The sequence below is a fragment of the Penicillium soppii genome (assembly GCF_028829465.1).
Source record: "Penicillium soppii strain IBT 18220 chromosome Unknown utg000006l, whole genome shotgun sequence".
NCBI classification, from domain to species: Eukaryota; Fungi; Ascomycota; class Eurotiomycetes; order Eurotiales; family Aspergillaceae; genus Penicillium; species Penicillium soppii.
This window is the reverse complement of record NW_026643236.1, coordinates 2259683-2286326: the sequence shown is the minus strand read 5'-3', so window position 1 is coordinate 2286326 and position 26644 is coordinate 2259683. Positions and strand designations below refer to the sequence as shown.

At 48.8% G+C, this 26644-nt stretch overlaps 11 protein-coding genes across 11 annotated transcripts; 5 read left to right on the top strand and 6 right to left on the bottom strand.

Annotated features, from left to right (window-relative positions):
* Positions 1-804: 804 nt before the first annotated feature.
* N7529_008221 (aspartate--tRNA ligase MSD1) lies at positions 805-2948 on the bottom strand (the record flags this gene model as incomplete). The annotated part of the gene is made up of 3 exons (XM_057243748.1): positions 805-1923; positions 1975-2681; positions 2756-2948. 3 exons carry the CDS (start codon positions 2946-2948, stop codon positions 805-807), a joined length of 2019 nt encoding a protein of 672 aa, XP_057095286.1.
* A 753-nt stretch (positions 2949-3701) lies between these two features.
* On the bottom strand, positions 3702-8457 carry N7529_008220 (putative ABC bile acid transporter; the record flags this gene model as incomplete). Its single annotated transcript, XM_057243747.1, has 3 exons — positions 3702-5528; positions 5590-8076; positions 8137-8457. The coding sequence occupies 3 exons, from the start codon at positions 8455-8457 to the stop codon at positions 3702-3704; spliced, it is 4635 nt and encodes a 1544-aa protein (XP_057095285.1).
* A 453-nt stretch (positions 8458-8910) lies between these two features.
* On the bottom strand, positions 8911-10271 carry N7529_008219 (uncharacterized protein; the record flags this gene model as incomplete). Its single annotated transcript, XM_057243746.1, has 3 exons — positions 8911-9483; positions 9529-9711; positions 9765-10271. The coding sequence occupies 3 exons, from the start codon at positions 10269-10271 to the stop codon at positions 8911-8913; spliced, it is 1263 nt and encodes a 420-aa protein (XP_057095284.1).
* Positions 10272-11063: 792 nt separating this feature from the next.
* On the bottom strand, positions 11064-12585 carry N7529_008218 (FAD-binding oxidoreductase; the record flags this gene model as incomplete). The annotated part of the gene is made up of 2 exons (XM_057243745.1): positions 11064-12274; positions 12318-12585. 2 exons carry the CDS (start codon positions 12583-12585, stop codon positions 11064-11066), a joined length of 1479 nt encoding a protein of 492 aa, XP_057095283.1.
* Positions 12586-13328: 743 nt separating this feature from the next.
* Positions 13329-14377, top strand: N7529_008217 (YeeE/YedE family protein; the record flags this gene model as incomplete). Its single annotated transcript, XM_057243744.1, has 2 exons — positions 13329-13616; positions 13673-14377. 2 exons carry the CDS (start codon positions 13329-13331, stop codon positions 14375-14377), a joined length of 993 nt encoding a protein of 330 aa, XP_057095282.1.
* A 309-nt stretch (positions 14378-14686) lies between these two features.
* On the bottom strand, positions 14687-15883 carry N7529_008216 (glutaminyl-peptide cyclotransferase family protein; the record flags this gene model as incomplete). Its single annotated transcript, XM_057243743.1, has 1 exon — positions 14687-15883. The coding sequence occupies one exon, from the start codon at positions 15881-15883 to the stop codon at positions 14687-14689; it is 1197 nt and encodes a 398-aa protein (XP_057095281.1).
* Positions 15884-16142: 259 nt separating this feature from the next.
* N7529_008215 (uncharacterized protein) lies at positions 16143-17039 on the top strand (the record flags this gene model as incomplete). Its single annotated transcript, XM_057243742.1, has 3 exons — positions 16143-16362; positions 16414-16572; positions 16621-17039. 3 exons carry the CDS (start codon positions 16143-16145, stop codon positions 17037-17039), a joined length of 798 nt encoding a protein of 265 aa, XP_057095280.1.
* An 846-nt stretch (positions 17040-17885) lies between these two features.
* Positions 17886-18629, top strand: N7529_008214 (uncharacterized protein; the record flags this gene model as incomplete). Its single annotated transcript, XM_057243741.1, has 2 exons — positions 17886-18059; positions 18117-18629. 2 exons carry the CDS (start codon positions 17886-17888, stop codon positions 18627-18629), a joined length of 687 nt encoding a protein of 228 aa, XP_057095279.1.
* Positions 18630-20988: 2359 nt separating this feature from the next.
* On the top strand, positions 20989-21587 carry N7529_008213 (putative histone h1.3.; the record flags this gene model as incomplete). The annotated part of the gene is made up of 2 exons (XM_057243740.1): positions 20989-21096; positions 21237-21587. The coding sequence occupies 2 exons, from the start codon at positions 20989-20991 to the stop codon at positions 21585-21587; spliced, it is 459 nt and encodes a 152-aa protein (XP_057095278.1).
* A 403-nt stretch (positions 21588-21990) lies between these two features.
* On the top strand, positions 21991-22254 carry N7529_008212 (uncharacterized protein; the record flags this gene model as incomplete). Its single annotated transcript, XM_057243739.1, has 1 exon — positions 21991-22254. One exon carries the CDS (start codon positions 21991-21993, stop codon positions 22252-22254), a length of 264 nt encoding a protein of 87 aa, XP_057095277.1.
* Positions 22255-22683: 429 nt separating this feature from the next.
* N7529_008211 (mismatch repair ATPase MSH6) lies at positions 22684-26563 on the bottom strand (the record flags this gene model as incomplete). Its single annotated transcript, XM_057243738.1, has 5 exons — positions 22684-23382; positions 23438-25842; positions 25898-26078; positions 26136-26183; positions 26237-26563. 5 exons carry the CDS (start codon positions 26561-26563, stop codon positions 22684-22686), a joined length of 3660 nt encoding a protein of 1219 aa, XP_057095276.1.
* Positions 26564-26644: the final 81 nt, after the last annotated feature.

Sequence of the window (26644 nt, the reverse complement as noted above, 5' to 3'; positions counted from 1 at the left end):
TAAAATAGATCTTCGCTAGTAGATCGTTCCTGAACCAAGAACCAGAACTGCGCAAAAGATGGATCTTTGTCGATCTCAGAGATCAGATTACCCAACATTCAGCCCACCCCAATATAGTACTTTCCCATAAGCAATGGACATACGATGTAGGAATGTGTGCAAATGTTCCGAGGTATAGCCGTATGCCCGATGCCCAATTGATCTCAAACATTCACAACAAAATATGACGTATCTTCGGCATATAATTCTGAAGTTCTACAATGTATAGGTCCAATGAATTCTGAAACATGCAAAATGCCGTACCTGGAAAGCATGGTTTGAGATAAATGAAGGCGTACGATGGGTTGTTCTCAAAAATGAGTCGTTCACACCGAATCGGGCAATTTGACCGTTGGACCCCAAAATGGGCTTGCAGTAGTGCAAGCCACTCTCCATAAAAAAGAAGGAAATGTATCCCTTTAGCCGTTTATCAAACAAACTCAATGGTGGACTCAAATGACAGCCTCTATTAGCTGCTGCTCCGGCTCTCTTATTTACTTCAGCCCAAGTTTCATCTTCGTGATCCTTGGCACGTGGTGTATCAGAACCAGCCCTGGGCCTGGTTTTGTCGGCTCCGAAGGCGAAGCCCTACGTTGTACGGAGTAGTGGGGTTCTGGCTACGGGTGGTGGCAAATCGGTGAGATGAGAATATTGTATATTGTAGAGTTTCATGCCTGAGACTCGGGTATAGTACATAATATAGTACAAAATGAGCTGTTCACTGCGGGATATACAAGTGGCCGCAATATGAGCACACCGGCGAATCTAATTCCTTATTTTCAGGTGATACGTCTCCAGCGCCTTCTCGGTCATGGGGCTAGGAGCGCCAACCATGGCATCATCACCCCCCTTGCCGGTTTTGGGGAAAGCAATCACATCGCGCACGGATTCCTTGCCCAACATCACAGCCACGAGTCTGTCGAAGCCGAGTGCAAGTCCGGCGTGCGGCGGACACCCAGCACGTAGGGCGTCGAGCAAATGCGAGAAATCGGCCAACCGTTCAGCTGGCATTTGCAGAATGTCGCGGAAGATGAATTCCTGCACGGCTGCATCGTGGATACGCCTACTCCCACCCCCCAGCTCGACTCCGTTCACGACGAGATCGTAGTGGTCGGCCACTACCTGGGTAGGGTCTGTGAGGAGGAGGTCGACATCGGCGGGGGTCTTGGGTGCCGTGAAGGGGTGGTGTGTTGAGGAGAGTCCTGCTGCGCCACCCTGGCCAGGCTCTGAATCCGAGGTTGGGGAGAAGAGGGGGAAATCGACGACCCAGAGGAAGTCGAAGCCTGTCGGAGCAGGTTTGAAGCCTGTTGAGACAGATGCTGCGTGTAGGGCACGGCGCAGATCGCCGATTGGGGTCGAGCCGCCAGAGAAGTCGGCCCGAGGCCGTGCTTGTAGGACGATCAAGTCGCCGTGGTCGGGATCTAATAGTTCTTCCACTTGTTCGGCAGCTTCGAAGCCGAAAGGCTGTAGTCCACAGAGTGGCTGCTTGCCATTGTAGATGAAAATGCCGGGGCCACCATCAGGGTTGTTGTTGAACGGTGCACCGGCAGGAGAGTCGAGGAAATCGGTAATAAACTTGTGCGTCGCAGCAGGATCATTGTCGTTTCCTTCGAGTTTGAAGGCCTCCACAATGGGATTAGACAGGTCGGAGATCTTGCCAACCAGATCCACAGGAAGAACATGGTCAAGTCGAATAATGTCCATACCGTATCTTGTATCTGGCTTATCGGAGCCATATTTCGACATGACTTCCTGGTAAGAAACCTTACGGAAAGGACCCTCCGGCGCAGGATCTTTCATCAACTCCGCCCAAAGCCCACGAATGATTCCCTCAACAGTGCGCATAACATCGTCACCCGTGGCAAACGACATCTCCAAATCGAGCTATACAGATCAGCACATACTCTTAATCGAAATTCCACCAGATAAACAAACCTGAGTAAATTCCGGCTGTCGATCTGCCCTCAGATCTTCATCCCGGAAACACCTCGCAAATTGATAATACCTCGGCAGCCCACTAGCCATAAGAATCTGCTTATACTGCTGCGGACTCTGGGGCAGCGCATAGGCTAGCCCTTCCCGTCTCGTGGGAACAATGAACTCGCGCGCGCCCTCGGGCGTAGACTTAAACAGCAGCGGCGTCTCAATCTCCACAAAAGCAGGCTTGTTCTTTTCCAGCTCCGCCTTGCAAATATTATGCGCTCTCGCGCGGAACCGCAGTGCCTCACGCAGCTCGGCGTCAGATCGTAGCTGGAGGTACCGCTGTTCGGGCGGGAACACCGTCTCTGGTGTCATGATTATCTCTTTAGGGAAGTCGTTTAGAATGTGGATCTCTTCCAGTGCTAATTCCCAGGAGTCTTGCGTGGAGACTTCTGAGCCTTTGGTTTTCTTCTTTTGAACTGTGCCACGGACTGCGACGGGGCTGTTGGCATTTATGGCTTTGAGTTGTTCGAAGGCATTGTTCTTTGCGAAGGCGACTACTTGTAGGCTGTGTTGGAGGGTTGGGTCGGAAAGTCGGACAAAGGAGAGTTTCTTGGATAGGTCGGCGCGTGTTCCCAGGTAGCCGTGCAATACTACTTCGGTGTTTGGCTCGGCGTGAGCGAGGAATGTCTCGAAGTCATGGGTTGCGGGAGGGAAGGCCACTGGATGATGTTAGTATGGATGACCAATTCAGAAGGAGCATCGTTTCGCTGTCCAACAAGGATCTTCCACATACCAGCCTTCTTGTACGCCTCAAGAAAGGCAGGAAGTTTGGTCTCCTCCCGTAGACAAGCGCGAGCACTGAAACACCGCGGCCTCACGGGGCTGCAGTACCTCGACGCGACAAACCTTCCACGAAAAATATTCGAGATTTCAATGTAATTCGATCTCAGCCGCAAAGCGCGAAGCTGCACCGCAGCAATTGGCATCCTGTAAAAGATCAAAGTACACAACAATCATATAAAAGAGTGTTCCTCAGGTTGTCTCCATCGTCCGACTCACGAAAAAACCAGCAGAAACCCCGACCGCCCACAAAGCGGACTAGCGGGTGCAGAAATAAAAGCCGAAGAATTCCACACTCTTTTCTTCTTCATCCTTCCAAGTTTTATACTTGTGAGTGCCACCCTTTTGATTGTGTTTTCTTTGTGCATTTTACTGACTATCTCCAGAATGATGAAAGCCTAGTGTGTTACATATGAGACGATCGCTGCCCTCTGAGACGTGCGGCTCTCTTCCTTCGGGGAGCTCAAGGGCTGTACGACTCGAGGGTAGGGTTTGTGATATATGCGTTCGGCATACCAACCTTGTTTACACAACGGACGCGATGAAGGCATCTCTGATCCTTTAACTTGAAGGTGTTACTATAGTCTCGAGACTGTGGTTAGCTGATAATGGACGTTGGACGGTGTTGGAAACGATGCTAGTTGTCCTTGGTCCGTTCTTTAGCTTTGATATATATATAAATAAATTTGCCGCTATTCCTCGAAGCTACTCAATTAACACGTCTTACTGCCCGAGCTTTGTTTTGCGCCGTGATCAGTATTGCTGGATCTCACCACTCTATGATACTGTGTACCAAGCAAAATAACGATATTGTATGATGACTGCTGTCCAGTGTGAAGTAATCCATTTTGAATAACACATGCTTAACATGAAATGGAAAAGACAAATGGCTTTTGCGTTCACGCGAAAATCATCCTCTCCACAACCTCCCTCTCTCCACTACTCTCAACCAGATTCCTAAAGTAACCCCCTTCAATCCCCATAAGCTCCTTCGGCGACCCAAACTCCACCGCACGACCTGCATCCATAACAAGAATGCGATCAAAGTCCGCAATGGTACTAAGACGATGTGCAATAACCAGCAAAGTAGTAGCACTGCGACCGAACTCCGAACGGATAGACTGCTGGATCAGCGCGTCGGTCTCCATATCCACGGCGGAGGTAGCTTCGTCCAACACCATTATCTTGGGGCGGGCGATGATGGCGCGTGCGAGGCAGACGAGCTGACGCTGGCCTTGGGAAATATTGAGGCCGCCTTCGGAGATTTCTGTCTTGAGGGAGGTGAAGGCGTTGGAATTGTTCTTTTGCGTGATTGTGGGCGTTGATGCGCCTGTCTCGCTGGGGACCCGGGGTGTTGCGGTTCGCGAGGTGAGTGTTAGTTCGTCGTTTTCGGCATCGGAGATGAGATTCACGCGCGCCAGTGCATCGTAGAGCTCTGCATCGCTATATGTGTCGAAGGGGTCGAGATTTTCCCTCACAGTGCCAGAGAATAGAACTGGGTCTTGGGGGATGATCGCGAGGCGGCTGCGAAGATCATAAAGCTTGATTTTTGAAATGTCCAGATTGTCAATCATGATGTGACCTGAGCGTGCCTCTAGGAAACGGAAGAGAGCGAGAGTTAAGGACGATTTGCCTGCGCCTGTGCGTCCGACGACGCCGACGCGCTGGTTGCTCTCGACTGTAAAGCTGAGGCCGTTCAATACGGACAAAGGTGGGTTACCGTCTTTGTCGGGTACATTGGGTCCGTAGCCCACAACTAGATCGTGGACTTCGAGACGACCTTCGGTAGGCCAAGCAGCGGGTGCATCTTCTCCTCCTTGATTTTCGGTCGTGATTTCCGAGTATTCAACGATACGCTCTGTGGCGTTCATATCTAATTCGAGGGCAGAGTACACGCGAAGTGCGACTGTGATCGCAGAATTGTATTGCAGCGCAAAGCTCAATGCGAAACCTGCAAGGGAAGCAGTAATGCCCGGAATATAGACCACGACGCCGGCGACGACGGTCGCAAAGATCGCACCAATGATGCTCATTCGGAACGAAAGCCAGCGGTTGAACAACCAGTTGGCCCACCAAACTTGCGTGAAGCGATTGATCTTGCCACACATAATCTCGTTGTAAGTATCCATCCTACTGAAAGCGCGAATAGTGACCAGGCCAGCGAGACTGGATCCGAACTGTTCGAATATTGGACTCTTTGCAGTGCTCTGAAGACGCTTCGTTTGACGGGCTCCGGGCAGGTAGGACAGAGCCAGTCTCATACATACGCTAAGCAAGACTAAAGCGAACAAGATCACCTTCCAGTCGACGAGCATTCCTGCGATCATAATCGCGCACACATCCAGAATTCTGCCGATGAAGAAACCTATGTTATAACCGATCCGGGAGTCGAGCGAACTAATGTCGGATGTGAATCGGTTCAGAATTTGCCCAACTGGAACTTTATCTAGCCATGCCAGTGGCGCGTGGATAACGGCGTGGAGTAACCTGTTGAAGAGGTTCCTCGACGCCTGGACGGACGCGGAGAGAATTAAGTAGTATCGGAGTGTTCCAATGATACAGGCACAAATGGAGATGGCGACATAGATACCAAGGTACTTGTTGAGATCGTCATTTTGTTGCACCAACACAGTTGGCTGCATGGAATGTTGCAATAGAACGTTATATTGCTCATGGTGAGCCTGGGTGTTGGAAGTTGATCCGGTCCAGACGTTGATCCACCAAGCCTGAATCAATATTAGTACGAATAGACTAAGAGTTAAAACAATATCGAGTTTATGCACTTACCCGTGCGATCATGAGACTTATATACGCCAGATAGACTGAGATAATCAGAATCCAGAACGGTTTCGAGCCGCCGTTTTCCAAATAAGCCTTGTACACCTTAAGTTCAACAGCGCCGTCCTTGCGTTTCTCTTCTTCAACGAACTGTTTCGTAGGTCTAGATTCCGCCGCTTTAGCATCACCATCCGCCACAGAAAATCCATCTTCCTCGGCCTGGTCTTCGCGAAGAATATCCTCTAGATGATGTGACTGCTTCAAATCATCAACAGTACCAGCATACTTAATACGACCATTCTCCAAAAACACAGAGTAATCCGTACGAGGGAGACACAGCGCAACGTGGTGAGTGACGAGTACACGAGTTCGGCCCTTTCCAAGATCGCCAGTAAGAGCATGCTCAAAGACATGACGACCAGTGTGAGCGTCCAGGGCACTGAAAATATCATCCAGGATTAGTATTCCAGCTCGAGAATACAATGCTCGGGCCAAGGAAATACGCCAGCGTTGACCACCACTCAGATTGATACCCTTAGGACCGATGTCGGTTAGGTCGCCATCATCAAACATCTCAAAGTCCTTTTTCAGCGCGCAGGCGGAGATGACCTTCTTGTAGCGCTCTTTGTCATCGGGAAGTCCAAAGAGAATGTTCTTTTTGATAGTTTCGTTTTCAATCCAAGGGATTTGCGCGACGTAGGCAATCGCTGAATCAATGATCCAATTCTCCTTTGTTGCGAGGTGATCATAACGTTCCGTAATCGATGGGGGAACGGGTACCTTCAGTGTGCCACCAAGGACATCGCATTCGCCAAGAATAGACGAAAGAAGCAGACTCTTTCCAGATCCTGTGCGGCCGGAAATGACACTCAGACTCTTGGGTGGGAATTTCAAAGTCACATCGCGAAGAATGAAGCGCTCTTCAGAGTTATTCGAATCTGTTGTGTCTTCCGCAGGCCAGGCAACCTCGGCATTTTCAAAGGCTATGTAGTCCGCAGGGACGGTATTGACAGTCCTGTCAGATGTAGCCAGGAACTGATCTATACGTTTGGCGCTGTTTTTCGCCTCAATCCCCATAGATACCACCTCAGGAACAACAGCGAGCGAAACCTCCAGGGTATTAAAGACCACCATAGCCGTGAAGGCTACTGAGGCCGTTAGGCCACCATTGATACTGGCATAGGTGACCAGGGAAACCGCGGACAATCCGATCGGGCCGAGAACCCAGATTGCAAGCAGCCAAATGTCAGCCAACAAGCACGCCCACAGCGCCTTCAACTCGTCCTCTCGCACTCCTTGGACACGCTTTTGCCAACTTTCTTCCAGAGCCGAGAATTTGATTTGTCGGATTCCCTCAAGTACTTCTGTAACAATGTCCAGTTTCTTATCGCGCTCTTTCATCAACAGGTCCTGGAATTCGGAATACTTCTTAGCTGCGTACCAATTCAAAGGCGTCACGAGGGCCGCCACTGAGAGACCTGCAAAGGCACTTCGCCAGCCGAGGATTTGAACTAGGAAGCAGGCCCCAATGATGATTTTAAATATCGCTTGGGGAATGTTGTAGCTGGAAGCGGCGAAATTCAATATACGTTGAGTATCGACAGCTACATGGTTGACGATACCCTGTCTGCCCTTTTTAAGAGCTTTTTGATCATCTTTTTGATCATCTTTGTCCTCATTCGAGGCAGATCCGTTGATTGAATAATCAGTTGCATCTTTGGTCGTATGCTTGACATCCTTCCGACGCATAGCTTTAGCGAAGACAAGCGCTGACAGCTCAGTGTTGATCGGGACTGCAACTCGCGAGATAGCAATCCAGTACATCCAGGCCTCAACGCTCGAACTCAATACCATCGATCCGCCCAGAGCCAGAACCCAGAGATAACAAGCTTCGAGGTTCCAATACGGCGTGCCGCGCAACTCGAGGGACTTCAAAATCTGAAACAGCGCAACTTGAGGTCCAAAGCTCAAGACACAAGTGGCCATAGTAAAGATCATCTGAATAGCCAGCGGACCGGCATGTGCAAAGATAATGGCTACCCACAACTTGCGATTCTTCTTCGCACCCTCAAACCTTTCCCTCCTAAACGCAGCGCGCTGCGAAATTGCCAATTTCGGGATATCGTGCAATTCAAGATCCTTGTTCTTAACCACATACTTCAACAATCCACCCGCCCATGCAAAGCTGAACCGACCAAGCAGCGAAACCGAAAGTTCCTGCTCCACCAGCTGGTCCTCATGGTAAACATCCGGGCGACGAGGAAGCAGAATACAAAATATAGCCCGAAGGACAGCACTAGCAATCTGTGCCAGCTGGAGATAGATCCAAGACCGGGTGTGGTGCGACTTCAGCCCCGAAAACACGGCGGTACTCAACTCGACCGCGGGGACCGTGCAAGCGATAAGACTCCCGATGAACGCAACAGCGCCGAGTGCATACCGGGCTGTTGGTCGGGGTTCTGTAAAAAAGGCAATGGCTTGGACCGAGAGCAGGATCTAGAGGTTTTGATAAGTGTCGATCGGTCAAATTTGGGGTCATGTGGTCGAGTTACGTACCCACACCGCAAATTGCAGCCAGATCAATGGCGTCTGGTCCACGTCTACTTTTAAAGTTGCTAGCACGGCGAGTGCGAGCGTTACTAACAGTCCAGCTATGGAGAATAAGGCGATAGCGCTTCTTTGCCATTGATCTGAAAAGGCGCGGATGGATTCCTCGGTCGCCTCACCGTCCTCGTCGCGGTAGACATCTTTGGCGAGATCAATGGGGTTGTAGTGGGCTTTACGCACGCGCTGTAATATACTCTTGATCGCTGGAATGCTATTCAATGCTACTAGCCCCAGGGCTAGATAGCTCGTGGTAGTGGCCGGGAAAGCCATTCTTCATATCCGAAGAAAAAGGAGAAAAAGAGAAGAAAGAGACGATAAAGCAGAGTTGGGGCTTATCAACAGTATACAATATTTTCACCCAGGCGCTTATACTGTTTAGTGTTAATTGCGACATTGAGCCGCGAGACTACGCGGCCCATTCGTGACCGACTGTGACTCAAAATGGAATAATGACTCAGAATGTAATAGTGCATTGGCAATTATGTGTTTGAATGTCTACTTTCGATGTCTCATACATTTGCTCGTATTCAAGCAATATAATGGCGGATACTAAATGTTTAAATACATAGTGGAGATTGACTCCAAGGAGCCAAGAGTTATCTACTCAGTCATAACGCCTCCTAGCTTATGCCCCTTTGTGTAACTTCGTGCCACTTCATGCCAACTGTATATGTTGTATGTGTTTCCTCCTTCATCTCTTACCATATTGTAGTACGCTATTTGCTAATCCAAAACAGCTCTCCACCCCCGTCTCGCTACAAAAGCAACCCCCTCATCAACCAAAACATCGGCCCCCAACCGCCCCGTGATAACGCTCCTCTCAATCTCTGGCCCGTGCACATAAAACGGGAAGCCGTGCCCAGCCGTCGGAGTCCGAACCCACGTTTTAGTGGATCCTCGACTACTCTGACTCACATTATCATCATTGCCATTCACACACTGAAGCCCTGAAGCACTCCGGTCAAGACTAAGCCACCACCGCCGCTGATGGACCGACCCAATACTATTCTTAGAACCGGGGTATGCGTTATTGATCTGTATTTCCAGATCAGCCACATCATCATTATGGGTTGATAATGGACGTGGGTCTGTATCTGGAAGTGGATCTAGATGTGGTTTAGTATCAGATCCCGAGCTAAAATCCAAGTCTGCAGGCGCCTGTGATTTGTTGCGTTTACGACGTCGTTTCGCACCCTGGCGAAGCGGACGCGTGTAATCGGACGATTTATCCATTCGTAGAAGTAGGGTGTAGTTCTGAGGTAGACGTGTTCCATGTAGACGGACTCGGATTTTGCGCTGAGGGTGTTAGCAAGGCGCCTTGATTTCAGGGATTATGCTTACATTTTTAAATGCTTCTTGTAACTTCACGCTATCGGGGATATGGTCAAGAGTATCTTCTGAGGTATCTGAGCGGGAATCATCGGTTTCGGGTTCTGGGTCGCGATAGGGGAGAATTTCGTATTCTCCTGTGTCCCAGATTATCATGCTTCCTGTTTTCGGGGAGGCTGTTTCTATGAGGTGGTTCTGGTTGCGTGAGTATTGTGCCGATGGTGGTCCAGAAGAGAAGCGAGACACACCCATAGACAATGAATGCGAGTTTCGGTTGCATTGCGATTCAATCTTTCACTATTGGGATCGCCCGGCATTCCGTACATCACTGCCCAACTGACAGAACTTGTCTCTGAGAACTGTAATCGAAGATCATAGTGTGGTCCCGCGATTGGGTGGTCATGCTGGTGAATGACAAAATGGTGGCCATGGAGATGCTCATTGCGTTTGTACAGATCAACCCATTCATCAATCGGCAGTCGGAAAGTCTGCTGGTGAGAAGGACGAGTACACTGAGCCAGCTTAGTAGAAATTATTCTCAGATGATCCGTTACTTTCTCCTCCCCCGCTTCTATAGCAGCGAGACTGGCAGTAGCTTGTGATACAGTTGATGTGTCCTTCAACCGATTGGATCGTCTTTGCGGCGGAGAGACAGGTGCATTCAAGCTGGAGAGATTCAGTGACTCGCCATTTCGAGCAGTAGTACTTTGTTTGTTGGACTTTTGCTGGGTTTCCGGGGTGCAGCTGCGTTTCATGATCCGGAGGTAGTTGCGTTTCAAAACAGTATGTGCTGCGCTGGTTTGTGCTCTCAGTATACTGGGACACGCGGTGTGATTCATGGATGCAAGGAACTTTGCAGGTGGTCCACTGGTTATAGTTTGATAATGCAGCTTAGTCACTGACTTCGACCACATAGGCATCCAGGGTTACCATTTTGGGAAGATTGCTGACGTCAATCTCCCTTATATGAATATGGCAGAGTCCATGATTTTAAGATCTATTCCTGTCTTTTGTCTCCCTTCTTTCTGCCGTATCGATCTTATCTTTGATGCTTCTACCACTCTTATGCTATCTACCTACATCGGTCCTTTTTGGTAAGCCTTTCAATGGGCTGGGAATAATTAATAAGTGATCCCATTTTCATAAGAAATCGATACAGTCAATATATTTGGAGTCAGAAGTAGACTGCGACTTCGCTCATGGAAACGACATGTCCGAATGCCTACATATGTAAATTTTCACAAATCAACTCTGGCTTGGATATGTAACTTGAACCTATGCATTCTCTACATTGCCGTCTAGGGAGCCTATCCCCAACTCTCGGAGGGCTCGTGGACTTTGCTCTCCAACATGTTCTTATTACGTATGTTCAGACCCCGAACCAAAATCCACAACGAATAAATGGCTTCATTCAATTTAAAGCTACATCTATCAAATACCATTTAATCATCGTCCTCACTTTCAATGAGAGATACCAACAACTTCGGGATTAGGATCAAAGCTGGTAAAAATGCCAAACTGCCCCCGATACCACTTTAAATGCTCTCTCAAAGCGACCAACGATGGCGAGGACCAATAAAATCATTCGTACTAGGATTGATAGCCACACTCTGCGGGTTGTGGAACACATCCTGAGGATCAACAGCCGTTTTGATACTCTGAAGCCGGGGGAGATTCGTTCCCCAGTATGCCATCTGGCCATTTTTTATGAATGGATCGACATAGCCTGGATAAGAGCGCAGAGGACCAGACGGGCGGTTAGCGAGAACAACTTGGTGCAAACGATTGAGAAATCTCTTAGCGATGAAACTGGGAGGTTCAAACCCGACGACCGCATACGATTGCATCCACATGATGGCGTCGCGGTGAACGTAAGCTGTGGCGTTCATGGGGATATCGTTGGTTGCTCCCCCTTCCAGATTGAAAATAACCCACCATGCTTGTGTGCCCTTGGGTGCGACATCAAAGTATGTGAATAGAGTGACTAGGTCATGCTCGTTGAACAGCTGGTCCGCTGTGAAGGAGAGCGACTTGGAGTAGAAAGATGTGAGCAAGCTGCCGAACTTTTGAATCATGTAATCCTCGGCGGTATGGGCCAGCAAAGATAGCCAGTTGGTGATGTATGCCACGTTCCCCATGCCTCGGAACGGAAGGTTGTTTTCCAGTTCAAACTCATGATATTCCTCTCTGGTTCCGAAAAAGCTTCCCTCAATCACAATCCCATCTTGGAAGACCGTCAACTGTGATGAAAAGTTACGCGTAATGTTCGGCTTTGCGATGAGACTCTGCCAGTCCATGAAAAGCTTCACCTTGTCTAGCACATCTCCCTGACTGAATGTGTATGTATATTGAAGGGCAGCTTGAGGAATTGGCTGAGTGCGGACCTTGAATTGAGTCACGATGCCGAAACTAGCAGCTGCACCTTTGATAGCCCAAAATATGCCCTCATTCTGTGTATTCGATGCTGTCACCACGCTGGAATTAGCCAGGACCACTTCGGCCTCTAGAATGTGATCGAGGGCGGTTCCCCACTGCCGAGACATGAGTCCGAGACCACCAATCGTGAAATGACCGCCGACGCCAACCTGGGGACAGGAGCCATGTGTCATCGCTCTTCCACCTGCATGCAGAAGACGATCTTGGAGATCACCCAGGTTTGTACCAGCGCCAATAGTGGCGACATGCGTGTCGGGGTCCATGGAGAAATGTTGAAAGTTCTTCATGTCAACAACGACGTGACCATCGACTCCTCCGAGGCCTATCACACATGATGTTAGCAATATATCAATTGTGTTCAGAACTTTGCATGCCATAATTTCCATAGCTGTGTCCACCACTATACGCCTGTACATGGTACTTTGACTTGACAGCACAACGCACAATCTCAGCAATCTGGGTCGTGGTTTCGGGATAGGTTATCACGGCTGGATGCACTGGGTAGGCCAGGTTGTAGGAGGGCAAGGCCCGGAATTCGTGCAATATATCCCCACGGAACGTAACGAGATTGGTGTTGTTTCCAAGAGCAGCCATAAAGCACTCATGGCCTGGCAGACTGTTTTTGTTGCCCATATTGCGAGTATATCAAATGGAGAATATTGTAGAGGGGAAGTAGTGAGAAGTACAAAGACCTGGAAATCGAAGGAACTAAAGGCACTAGAGTTGAACAATTAGGAAGGAGCATGAATGCGATTGCTTAACGAAACTCACGTATTCACAAGTTTCACGGGCATTTCCAAGCACAAGCCATGGAGGTCGGCTGCTCATATACTGTGCTGGTAATTGGTGAGATTTTTACATTCGTAGTAAATTTCTCTAGACTGTAATTTGTACAACCTTTTTCAAAATATCTCTTGACTTGCCTGTTCCCCTATGACCAAAAAGTCTCTGTGCTTTCCTGTCAGGGAAGGGGAAATCTGCATGATGTGCAAATATGGTTGCTCAAGCATTAGGTCGTCATACCGGGGCATACAAACACTGTAACACACCTAAATAGACTCCAATTGACCGTATAAATTTACACATGAAAGAGATCCTTCTTAGGAATGGACACCAAAAAACCTGAGACGGGGTGGAAATGAATCCCGGGGACCACAGAACGGCGACGTGAATGGTCCCCGATCCGGCAATTATTCCTAAGAATGTGCAAACCCTATTTTGGCTCCTTTCTTTGCTTTTTACATTTTATACACAGCTGACAGTTTGATTCTATCAATTTCATTCTTCTATCGAGCACGCTGGGGAGATTGCTGTTCTCGTCATGATATCAAGGGAAAAAAAACGCCTTTTGACAATTTCAAATTAACGACTTCAATATGTTCACTCCGATTCACACCACCCTGGGTGCACTATTACTATTCCAAGGCTCGTCCGGGCTACTTGTTCATAATGGAGCTGTGTTCGGCATTTCCTCTCTTCTTTCCGGGTGTGCTTTGAACCCAAGCTGCGATAATGTGCCAATCATCGCAGGCCTGGTGTCCAGTCTGGTGCCGGTGTACCTCACAGCACCATCGCTGATCCCGAACTATCCTGTGCTGCCGGGTTCATGGGCCTCCATCGCTGCAACGGTAGGTATAGGTTTCTTGTTGGGATGGGGCACAAAGGTGAGTGAAGGAGGATCCGGCCTGGGGATACAGAAGTTGACTAATGTTGAATAAAGAATGGTCGAGGATGTACCTCGGGACACATGCTTTGTGGAATTTCACGCCTATCACCTCGCTCGCTGATTGCAACTGCTGTATTTTTTACAACAGCTTTATTGACGGCAAACTTCGTCAAAGGTGGATCCAATATCCCGGCCTGTAATGGAGTCCCATGCTATACGCCGGTATATCCATCGACATGGGAACTGGGATTCATGGCTTGCACAACTCTGGTTGCAGCTATCACCAACTTCATCATTATTCCTCGAAATGTTCATCGGTCGGAGAAATCAAGGGTCATATTTTCGTATGTCGCAGGGCTGGAGTTTGGCCTGGGTCTTTTGATGTCTGGAATGGCGGATCCAGCCAAGGTCCTCAGGTTCTTTGCCTTTTTGACAGACCATTCTCGATTTGATCCTTCGTTGGCGTTGATCATCTTGTTCGGAATTGGGCCATCTCTGTTCACCTTCCTCAAAGAGAAGCCGGGCCAAACGCTTGAAAAGGGAAAACCTGCCCCCAACCCGACACTCGCGAAGGAATGGCGGCTTCCAACAGCCACAGTGGGCGACATTGACTGGCGTTTCGTTGCTGGTTCAGTGGCGTTTGGTCTAGCCTGGGGACTGAGAGGCGTTTGCCCGGGACCTGCAATTCTGCGTACAGTGTTGCAACCGACTTGGGGATTGGCGACAATGGTCGGATACATTGTGGGCAACGTCTTGTAGTGATGTTCAGATGATATATAGATGATTCACATTGTTCGTCGGCTTTTAGTGTATGCTGAGTGATAAAACGGATAGGATTGAAATACGGAAAGGATGGCGGCACACAAGAGAAAATGCTGGGTATCTCAGGAGCTGCGTCCGGGATAATATTAGCAAAGTAAATAATACCATAGATTATGTACATATTCGAATTGTGAGAGAATATACGACGCTCGTTTCAAAATCAGTGCATTGGGTATATCATAGCTTGTGGACGTGGAGGATATGGGGGCCGGAAATGCAAACAGGTATAATAAATGGAAGAATGGCTTACAACTCAGTCTTCTTGTTAAGGCGGATGGCCACCGACTCAGCAGAATCTTCATAAGTGCGTGGCTGGACGGTGGATGGGTGGTCGAAATACCCTTCCAGCTCCATCCACTCAGCGGCAAAGGCGGCAACGAGCATACTCCAGTCTTCAACAGAATCCAGATCCAGATGTTCACCATCGTCGTCGATCGTGTGCCACACCGCAGGGAAGCCCTTGAAAGGGGCGTAATCAATAAGATGAAGGATTTCAACACCCTTGGCAAGAAATGGTAAATGGTCATCTTGAATACCGCCTAGAGGCATGAGCTTGTGGCCATCCTTCTCGGCATCAATAAACCATGAATTAGTCGAGGAAGACTTGAATTGTTTCAAAGACTTGAAGCGCTTTTCCAGCGCACCCAGGCTTTGATATGCCCAGTGCGTAGTCTCATAATAAGATTGAATGGTCGGGTCCTTTGCACCCAACAAATCCAGAAGCACAAAAAGAGAAATCGATGATAATGGAGTCTTGAACTCGGACATGGCCGGGTAGTATTGCTCATCCCAATGTGATGCCAGGGCACGCGCCCCATACAGGGAATCAGTATCCGTCCAATGGTCAAAGGCTTCTTCACCGTCAAGAAAGATAACCTGTATGCCCCGTTCCTCGTCCAAATACTCAGACAACCCCTGGTCCTTCAACGCGGTCCATTTCTTTTCCAGGGCAGCATCAATACTTCGGACCGCATGCATAATCATCGCGCATGGTGCAGCACTGTCGATGCCACCAATGAAACCCTTCGGCTCAATCTTGCTATCATAATGGGCAACTAGTGTCAACCGTCCGACGTCACCAACCTGTGCCCAAGGAGGATCACGCGTAGCGATGAAATTCTTGAAAGGCACATCTTTGCCCTTTGATGTAGGTGTTTTCGACGTAGAATTTTGAACCTCAATGGACCATTTCGGTAGTGTTGTTCGGAAGAAATCGGCGAAGTGGTTTAGAACAGCGGTGGAGCCTGGTGTGCCAGGGATGCGGGTTTGAAGTATAGGTGACAGTAGAGCGCCGTTTTGAATGTCGAAATCACTGTTTGGACGGGGGAGATTGCTGAGTGTCTGGTCTGAAATCTTCTCATATGCTTCCACGCGCAGTAGGAGTAAAAGGAAGCTTAGCAATAGTGCTACCATGCCAGTTATGTTGCGATAAGCCTTGCACATGGTGGTGGGTATTAGGAAACCTAGCGTAGCGGCATATGACCTGCATCAAGACTTTGCACCGCAATAATCAGACCTCATTCAGCCAAGTCAATGTAGGGTTCAACCATTGCAATGTTGTCAATCAGTCAATGTGGTATCACCATCGGAGAAGGCGGTGAGGAAGACGGTCAATCACTTTCTGGCCGAGGCGCGTATGGTTTATCGCGCTTATCGAGCCCCAACCACCTGCATCCTCTCATTCAGCTCAACGCTTCTCAAAATGCAGCCGCGAATACTGCTCTCTTCTCAATTGCGTAGGGCACTGCCATCAGCTACCCAGCGAAGCCTTCAGCAAAGCATCTGGGTTCGTTTCAAGTCACAAATTCCTCGTCCATCTCAGAAGCATATTTCACCTTTGCCCAAAGGCAAGGAAGTGACGTCTGCCGCGCCTGCTCCAGTACAGAGGACTCTCAGCCCAGCAAAGACTGGTACTCGCAATGGTTAGAGCAATTAATCTGACACCACGCGTTTGGGCTGACTCGCAATTGCAGGGCCACCAGAGCGGATACTGGTCTATTATGGTGGAACGGGGCGAGCCATATTCCTGGGCACTCTCAGAATCACAACGGTTCTTCTCTTTGGAGCCGCCTGTTTGATAGTTGCGCCCGCGTGTTCCGTCGCTGAATATCCGTGGTATGCTGTACCCGGAGGTATGACTCGTCCGTCACATGTAACGATCCAAACTGACCCCGTCATAGTCATCGTAACCGGTGCCCTGCCAATGCTCTTCGTTTCGTACACAGCTGCACCGTACGTGAATTTCATTCATTTGGCGCTGCCAGCCTTCGCCAGGAAGTCCCGAGAAGCTGCCGTCCAGTACGCAAAGGATCTACCTCCAACGGCCGTGTTGTACCTCACAAACATGCGGTTCAATACCATTCCTCGGCAGACCGCTGTGCGAATTGGTGACCTCATTCCCGTGAAGGACACCGTTCGGCCGGTCACGTTTGAAAACTTGAAACCCACACCCCAGCGTTGGTGGCAAGGAAAGGCTCCAACCAAGTTCTATGCTGATGCCAAGAGCAAGCCCGGACGGCAGACTTCGGCGTTTTTCCCAGAATTATGGAATGGAATCTACCAGCAGATTCAAAAAGCCAAACCCCAGTCACGTTTATAGGACGTCCCGCCGTGATTGGACACGATACCGTCAATATTTTGCCTCTTCAATCATCTGTTCGGGTTCATTTGGCGGGTCAATTGCGATAGTTTTCTAGCTCACTTTTCGAAAGGGATGGACAGACCTTCGTGAGATGTGAGGATAGACCAAAGCCAATCGGGTCAAATGTCACCACTGAACTGTACCAGAATAAGCTGACCGCCAGCGAATCCAGCCTAATACTTCTTGATTGTACTTCATTTCCAAGGTCTGGAAAGCCGTGAAAGGTGGGAATCACCCAGTTCTGCAGGATGCCTCCAATTCTGTGCCTCGAATATCATCTGGCTGTCTGGCTGTTTGTTTGTCCGGTCCTCGAAGAATTGATGGCCAACCACAGAATGACGGTTTGATCAACTCAAACTACGTTGCGTGTCTTCACAGCGGTCTCATCGCCTGTCAGTTATCTGCATCAGTCTAATCAGTTCTTTGTTCATTCAATCTTCATTCAATCCCGATTCAGCACATACGAGACGGCGCAATTGAACCCACTTGATAAGGCCATGTGCGTTGACAAAAGATTCACATTTGCCATACCTCTGTCCCATGTGTAGTTGATGACGATGGAAAAGAGCATGGTCCTGGACAAAAAACAAAACCAAACAAAAGAAAATTAAAAGAATTGAGTGAAATCGGCAGAGTTCATTTGCAAGTGCCTTTTTTGGCGGGGGGCGCTCCCTATTGTTATCACGTCGTCGAGAAATTCACCTATAAATTCTTTACGTTTTCATCCTTTCTACCTTTCTCTTTCTTCTATCCTTCGCATCTTTCAACTTTCCATACAATTTACCCATTAACTGCATCACCATTATGTCTACTCCTGTCAAAGAAAAGTCTACCCCGGCCAGAGCAAAGGCCACTCCATCCAAGGAGAAGGCCACTCCATCCAAGGAGAAGGCCAACGTCAAGGCTTTTGGTGAACTGTCCATGACCGAGAACAAACTGTTGGTTCTCGCCAACTACTACCATGAGACCAACGCCAAAGTATGTGTCCAATCAATACAAATTATATCGCCCGTTACTAATTCGTGACAATTCTAGATCGACTTCGAAAAGATCGCTGGGCTCGCCGACCTCCAAGCCAACTCTGCTCGCACCATCTACCGTTCCGGCAAGCGCAAGGTTGCGAAGATGTTCCTTGAGCCCGAGAACTCGCATGGAGACGCGGATGTTTCATCCAGCAACAGTCCCGTGGGCAAGACTGCAAAAGGCCGCGCCAAAGTAGCCACTCCTCGCTCCGCCAAGAAGGCCAAGCTCACCGAGGCCAATGGTGTTGCTGAGGCCGACCCCGAGGATGTTGCCAACCAGGGAGTCCTCAACAACGCTAGCGACGTGAACACCACTGGGACTGTCGAAAATGCCGAAGACGATAACGACTCTGGAATAGATTACTTCGAGCCTCGGCGTGATGTCGAATCCAAGAACTCCGGCATCGCCACCAACGAGCCTACCACCAAGGCTTATTCCGAAGACGAATTCGACTTTGAGCGTCGCCTTCCCGGCGAGCCCACCGAGGAGGAAGCTATCGTCACGCTCTTCGGAGAGCAGAACTAATCGCGCTTCACGCACCTCTTCCGTCTGTCTTTGTGATAGATAGATAAAACGGGCAAGAATTCAAGGTCGCGTTCGACACAACGCACTTGCACAGAAAACCAGAAAGAAGAAAAAAAGCCCCCAGGGGACGATGGACGTTTAATAACTGGTGTCGTCTAGCTCAAATTCCCTTGTCATCTAGCTATTCTTGGCTTTAATGAATGTACAAGCTCATGAAGGGTCCAGCCAACATTTTTCCTTATCGCGTGGTTAGATTTAGAATAACTATTGACTTTGAGTTTGAAATGCGGGTACTATCACGTGAACATCACGTCGGCTCCATAGTTCCCCGGACTTCTCACGTATTTCCCCCATTTTCTGCCTTACTTTCTAGGCTTCAATGTTTACAATCGATCACCTTAGGTAACATGGTGGCTTCAACTCAGCCTTGGGAATTTATAAAAATTAAGAATATCTGCGCTTGTTTAGCCATTACTTATGTCTCACTTGTAGTGCTCTAGGGCTAAAGGATCGTTCTTGGTTGCCCGTCACTTATCTTTTAATTATATTTCATCTTCTCATTCCACGTTGGTGGCATCTGCGTTTTCTGATTGCTATTTTGTTTTGGCACAAGGGCTAAGTAAGATTCCCCTACGCATAAGACATGTAAAGTAAGCTAGCTCTAATTAGAAAGTTCGATGGTAAAAGTAACTTGCGCTATGGAAATTTATAAGACAGGGTCAAAACTCCGTGCAAATAGACCGACATTTCAACCCAAAGAGACGTTCTCTTTAGGTGGTATTGTTTGTACAGCGGTGAGTGATGCGTTGAAGCCCACACCGGTGCCGAGTTCGGATCAATCAGGGGTATACGAGCAGTGAGATCAGACTTGCATTAATCCCGAACGTGGTCATGATGCCTGCGGGGACTGGCATTATTATAGATCAACAAAATGACATACATGGCGTATAGCAACTCATCGTGCTAGTTTCTGATTCATAGAGGAACGTTTTGGTGGTAACCCGATGTCCATTGAGATCATCACATAGCCACTTTTGCTGGGAGAGTACCTATTCGTGCACTATTTGACAGTAGGTGGGCTAGTAACACTCCACTACATTGACAGCGCTGTTGATACGCATGGGCAAGATTGTACCGGCGATGACGCTACGGGTTTTCACTATACATGGTGGTGAAGCTGTCATGTCCCGTCGATCTTGGCTGTATGAAAATAGTGCAGCGAGAACGACAAATGTAAATATGCGGCCTACTTATCATGCCACTAACCCAAGGTGAAATACGGTTTTGAGCACAGCAGTGGCGAGTATAATGGAGTCCAACCTACTGAGAATATCCTAAGCATCCAGAGTGGGAGCGATCGACTAGTATTTCAGACCGATGGGGTAGTGTATCTCGTCTTGCGCCTCTTTAGCTGCCTCTGCTGAGTGGGGTACTCGAAGTCTACTCGGCCCAGTAGATTCGAACGACTACCTTCGTCTACTCCACTACCCTCAACATTGCCTGCTTCTTCGACTTTGACATTATTAGTGGGTAGTCTTCCCAGATGAAACGAACTTTCTCGGTGAATTTTGGTGGTTGTTTGCGTGGCCCTCTCAGAGTTCTTGATTAATATCTAAAGGTCCTTGGCTATGTGATCTACACTGGCCTCGTGGGACTAGCCAGAGATTCTAGAAATAGGCAAAGGATTGTAGATTTGAAGTTTCTCTCACGTCATAGTAAGCATTATTCACAGTATACTCAGTTTCAAACTTCGACTCAAACTTCGAAGTAGCCAGATTGGAGGAGACATGGCTTTTATGCATTTCTTCACACAGAAGGAAATCGTAAAAAAAGGGTATGAGGAAGACATGCAGTAGGCGTAATGAACTATGATTTGAAAGGTATATCCATAAGTGTCGCCAGATTTCTTCAATTCAATGTATGTATAAACCCTCCACGGTCTAGGATAAGAATTAGTCGAATGAGTACAGCTCGCCGAATTGATATGTAGGCGAAATGTTTATTTGTTATACTTTCTGACATGAGTTTACCCTTCAATGTCTCTGTGATATAAGTCTAGCCTGTCTTTCACTTTTTTATAAGATACTGAATAACATTGTGACTAAATCTGACTACAATCAGTCACTAGAGTCCTGTTTCCGATATCTCGCGTAGATCATATTTTGCATCGCCAATTTCTACGTCCAATTCATACATAGATGTATTTGATCTTTTGCTGTTCACGTCGTCCTCTCCCGTGACCTTCCACTCGTCAACAACTTGCGACTCTTGAGCACCGCCAGCAAACTATTTCTTCTTCACTCAACCTCTGAGCCCTGATCATCAAATTCACCATTCATAACATCACCCAAACGACAAGATGTCCACCCCTACTTCTGACAAGAAAGCTTCTCAATTCGACGGTCTGACTGCCAACCAGTCTAAGCTGCTCCTGCTCGGGATTCTTTGCACCTCCGCTGATGGCAAGGTATGTTTTTGAACTTTTTGATTGTTTTGCAAAGTTTCTCAACCGTCCTTCCACCAAATTCCCTCTCTCTCTTGTATCTTATATTGCAGCCCACCAACAATTTTACACATGATTTTCCCATTAACACTTCCTCTTTCTAGATTGACTATGAGAAGCTGTCTGGTTTGGCTAAAATCAAAACATCATCCGCTGCAGTGATGTGGAGGGGAGCACGCCAGAGGCTTCAGCAGGTCGTTGAGACCAATAATGAAAATACCAATATCAACACCCCAACCAAGCCAAAGCCCGCTGCCAAGTCAAAGCCAGCTGTCAAGCGTCGCAAGAGGGCCCCTTCTCCCTCGCCCTCGCCTTCACCCTCGCCCTCACCCGAGCCCAAGTCAGAAGAGGAAATCGCTGAAGACGAAGCTACCGAGGAGCCTGACGTGAAGCTTGAGGCTCCTATGACTCCTGAGGCCAACATGACTGGCATCAAAGACGTTACAAGCATTTAAGCGATAGCACGCATGCCATGGCTTGCTACAAGTAAGATTGAAGCACGATTGATTCATTCACACGAGTTTCGGAGGAAATTTCTTTCAAAGGGATATGGATCTCTGGTTCACCATCTTGGGGAGGAGATGATGGAATTTACCAGTAGATATTTGCGAATAAAAACAAACCCGCTGTGCAAACAATTGATAACGTGCCTTGTAATGAACAATGGGTATTGGCACAAAGCCCTTAGAATATTCAAAAAGGTTCTTCTTTATCATAAAATATAGCAACATGGTAAACAGAATCTCTGTGTAAACTGCTGGAAATCCCCGGAGAGGCCCTCGGACTTCCTCCCAGCGAGATACGAAGCGCAGCAGCCTTCCAAAACTCAAGGAGCTCACACATGCTTCTGACTATGAGATGGAGGAGGCAGACACCCATGACTACCCCTCCTGCACTGTTAAGCAAGCTTCAGTTAGCTCGAAGAGCCAGAACGGTAGTGGAAATGGCAATGGCAAGCATGAGGTCGAAGCCTATGGCCTCGGTCCACGTGACAATGAAGTCGACCACGAAGCTATGGGTGGCCTTTCTCTTCAAGGTGATGAGCCTCAGACAATTTCATCTGCTGAGGAGAACCCCGAGGAGGTCCGGTCCTTGGCTTCTGCTTCTGATCATGATAAATGAGTGGAATCTTGTCAAATTGCTTTTGTTGAGTGCAAGTGATGTCAATGAATGAGGTGTTGGATTGGAATTTCTATGATGATGGTTACTACTCCGTGTCGTGTTATGGTCTTCTTGTTTATTTGCTATTTACTTGATGGTGGGAAAAGGTAAGATAGCTGGCTTTGTGGCGAAGTATCTATGATAGATTGAAATGCAGAAGTCGCTTCATTTTAAAGATGCACAACTGTAGAAATAACAGCCTAGATCCGCAGTCTGACAAGGAAATGATCTAACCGGACCAGATTTCCGAGGGCCATAAAAAGGGCCATAAAAAAACAAAAGAAAACCCCCGACACGGACGGCCGAAGAAAGTAAAAAGACTGACACAATAATTATAGGACCACATTATGAAGATGGAAGAGTAATTTATCACCAAACACATATCAGCAATCAAAGTGCCTCGATGGCCTTCATCAAGACATCAAGACCACGATCAGTGACATCGCCAGTGTTCGATTTCTCATCGGTGACAGATTCACGCAAAGCCCAGGCAACATCACTCCACCATCCGAGACCAACATACGCACCACCCTTCTGGCGATCAAGACTTTCCTTGAGTCGACTGGTGTGCTCCCATTGCTTAGCGGCGTCTTCGGCACATTCGATGACCTTGCTTGGAATGCCGCACATGGATGCGCAGTGCATACCGAAACTACCTTCGGCAACACCTTTCTCAAGCTTATACAGGAAAGTGACACGGCGCTCAACGTCGTCAACGTGGATTGCCATGCGCTTTGGTGCGATTTCTGGATGGTGCTCGAACTCCGCAGCGAGAGAGTGGTAGTGCGTTGCGAAGAAGCCCAGTGCGCCAATGTGCGTCGCGATGTGATGGAGTACAGCTTGTGCCACGGCAACACCGTCGTAGGAGCTGGTTCCGCGACCGAGCTCGTCCAGAATGACGAGGGAACGGGGGGTGGCTTCGGAGAGGATCTTTTTGGTTTCTGATAGTTCGACGAAGAATGTCGATTGAGCGGCGAAGATGTTGTCGTTTGCACCCAGACGGGACATGATGCGATCGACTGGAGTCAATCGTGCGGATTGGCACGGGAGGTAGCAGCCGATTTGAGCCATGATGACGGCAACACAGGTCTAGACTTGTTAGTAGGATAATTCAACATGGTAGACAGAACGCAGGCTAACATACCATTCGCAGGACAGTCGACTTTCCGGCCGCATTAGCACCAGTCAGCAAATCGATACTGGCGTGCTCGCCACCGAGCTGGATGTCGTTGGGGATAAAGTCTTCGACAGAGGATAAAAGACAAGGGTGACGGAGTTCCTCAAACTCAAGGACACTCCGCTCATCATCGACAAAGACCGGGCGGCAGCTGGGTTGGCCGATGGCCTCAGAAGCCTTAGCCAAGCTGATAAGGCAGTCAAGCTGCGAAACAATCCGGACAGCAGCCAGCCATGTGCCATAGTGCTCATCAAAGCGAGCATGGAATCGACCAGCGACTTCCTTAACAATCTGCCCGTGTGTTTCCTGCGCTTCTTGAAGCTTACGAATGAGACTGCGCAGCTCCGGGAAGTAGTACCGCTTGACCTGCTTGGTGGCCGACATTTGGTTCCAATCCTTAGGGATGTTCTTCACCTTGATCGGGACTTCGAGCTGGTAGATCTCTTTGCCGTTGTCTCGGAAACAAATGGCAGATGAACCCAAATCACGTCGAGCTTTCTTCAGTAGGTTATCAAGGTCCTTGTGCAGCCCCTCGATGATTTCCTGAGAGTCGTCAAAGTCTTCCTCAACACCGGTTTCTGGAACGAGAATGCCGTTCTCCTTTGCCTTTGGTCGGTCAAAGGCAGTCTTCCAGTATCCGAGGAGGGACGCCAAGTCAGGCATGGCGGTCGTCAGTTCTCCAATGATACTTTCACTTGAGCCGGCGCCGTTTTCTTTCAGAAGACCCATGGTATAGTCGATTTGCTCGAATCCTTCAAGAACACGAACAAAGTCCTGGGCCTTGCAGTTTCCAGCGTGGATGCGGGAGATCAGGCGTTCCAAGTCCGGCATTTTGATCAACTGCGACGAGAATTGGTCTCGAGTGCTGGGATCGGCATTCAATGAATCAACGGCGTCGAGTCGAGCATTTATTTTCTTTGCATCCACCAATGGGTGGCACACCCACTGCTTGAACATCCGCTTTCCGAACGGTGTGATACACCGGTTAAGAAGCTGGAACAGTGTTCCTTCGACACCACCATCAAAGGAGTTTGCAAAGATTTCCATGTTGATAAGAGTTTGACCATCTAGCACGAGACTAGTCGCCTTCTTGATGGGATCATACCATGTGAAATTTCCGATGGTGATCAAGTCCCGCTCAATCTTGAGCAGTCGCAAATAGGAAACCATGGCACCGAATGCACACATTAACAACTCCTTCTCACGGGCTTGACGAAGGGCTTCTGGCCAAGCTGTGAGGTTATCTTCATCGGGAGAGACAAAGTAATCACTTGCCTCAAGTTCGCGAATAGTGATGTCTGCGTCCCAGAACTCTTTTCCGGGCTTCATGAAGTTCCAGATTGTGGTTGGGTTAGTGTTGTTCTTGAGAATGCGCATGGCCTTGGTGGAGACACATGATTTCTCCAAAAGCAACTCTTGGGGACGGGTCTGCGCGACGAAAGTCTCAAACTTGGTCATGTCCACATCATCCACGAACTCAGACAAAAAGAATTGACCCGTGGCAGTATCAACGAATGTAATACCGAATGCGGGAAGTTCGTCAACGATGGCTTCCTTGATAGCAACACAGTAGGTGGACATATCATCCTGGAGCATGGAGCCCTCGACCAGGGTACCCGCTGTAAGAACACATGCAAGCTCTCGCTTGATGATTTTGTCCTCTTTTGCAGGCTTCTTGCCCTCCCTCTCGCGCATCTCCTTGCCAAGAGCAGATTCAGACTGATCCACGCGAGCGATCTTGTAGCCCTTGGCCACGAACTGGTTCGCCCAGTGGTCCAAACTCATCTCCGGGACACCGACCATACGCATGTTCACTCGGTCCGTGAGCTTCAGATCGAAGAGTTGGTGCCCAATAGTGGCATCATTTTCATAGAGCTCGTAGAATTTTCCCTTCTTGAAGAAAACGACGGTGTCCCAGAATTTCTGCTTGATTTCCCAGTACTGTTTCTCGAAAGGCGAGAACCGGCTCCATGCCATGGGAGGAATGTAAACTGTACGAGGGTCGTAGTCGGGGTGTCCTTTTGGATTACCGTCGATATCCTTGAGCGAAGCTAGCCATGAGTAACGCTGCTCTGGTTCTTTGATGTGGGCCTTTTCCTTCTTCGTGCTTGCCGGTGTTTTGGTAGACGAGACAGCTCTCTCCTTCCGAGGCTCCTTGTTTTCAGGGTCAAATGCCCACTTCTTCGCGGTTCCAGCTGAGCCCTCGCCCTCCGGTAGTTCCATGTCTAGGTCTTCGTCGAAGGAGGGAGGGGCGGGCAGGGGCGAGGATTTGGCTGAAGGCTTGCGTGCCGATTGTGTGGTAGGTCTCTTCCGCTTTTTGGACGGTGCGATTTCTTCATCAGAGTCATCTGCTACGACGAAATCGTCCATTTCTATCCCAAGTCAGTGGCAAGCAAATGGAAAGCAACATGTGATTGCGCAACATACCATCATCCGAGATCTCTGCATCTCCTTCCACGTCATTAAACTCATCCTCACTCTCCGGTTCCGTCCTTCTTCTCTTAGTCGCACGACCACCGACGCGGTCTTTGCGGTTGGGACGGAAGATGACTTCATCGTCGTCTTCGCCCTCGGAGTCTGACTCCTTGTAGCTGACCTTCTTCTTGCCCTGGAGACGGGTTAGCAGGATAAACAACTGACGCGATTATAAAAAGAAAACACTTACTCGACGTGAAGGCGACATGTTGGAGTCTTGTTCTTCCACCGCGGTAGTCTAAAGAGCAAGGTCAGAGAGGCGGACAAACAATAGACTTCACGTGAACTTACCTTTACACCATTTCCACTCTCCTCCTCATCATCTGGGACTGGAATATCACTACTTGGAACGGGACTCAAGTCTTGAGCAAAGCTCGAAAAGCTCCTCTTTTGATCTTTCGGGGTTGGCTTCGCCGCGCTTCCGCCACGCTGTTCAGCGGCTCTCTGGGCTGGAGACGAGGCGGGTTCACGTGTGCGATTTGCGGAAGGTGTCGCAGGCGAAGACTTCTGGAAAAACCCCAGGATGGACTTCTGACTGCGCATGTTCTGCGTATTGGGTGTTGCGCGCTTCAATGCGGGCGAAGACGCGGGCGGAGACGAGGCCGATGCTTTGGCCATGCTTTTTTATTATTGAACGGAATTGATTCGGACAATAGCAATTCTCAGTTCAGTTCTTGGTATTTTTTAACTGCAATGGCC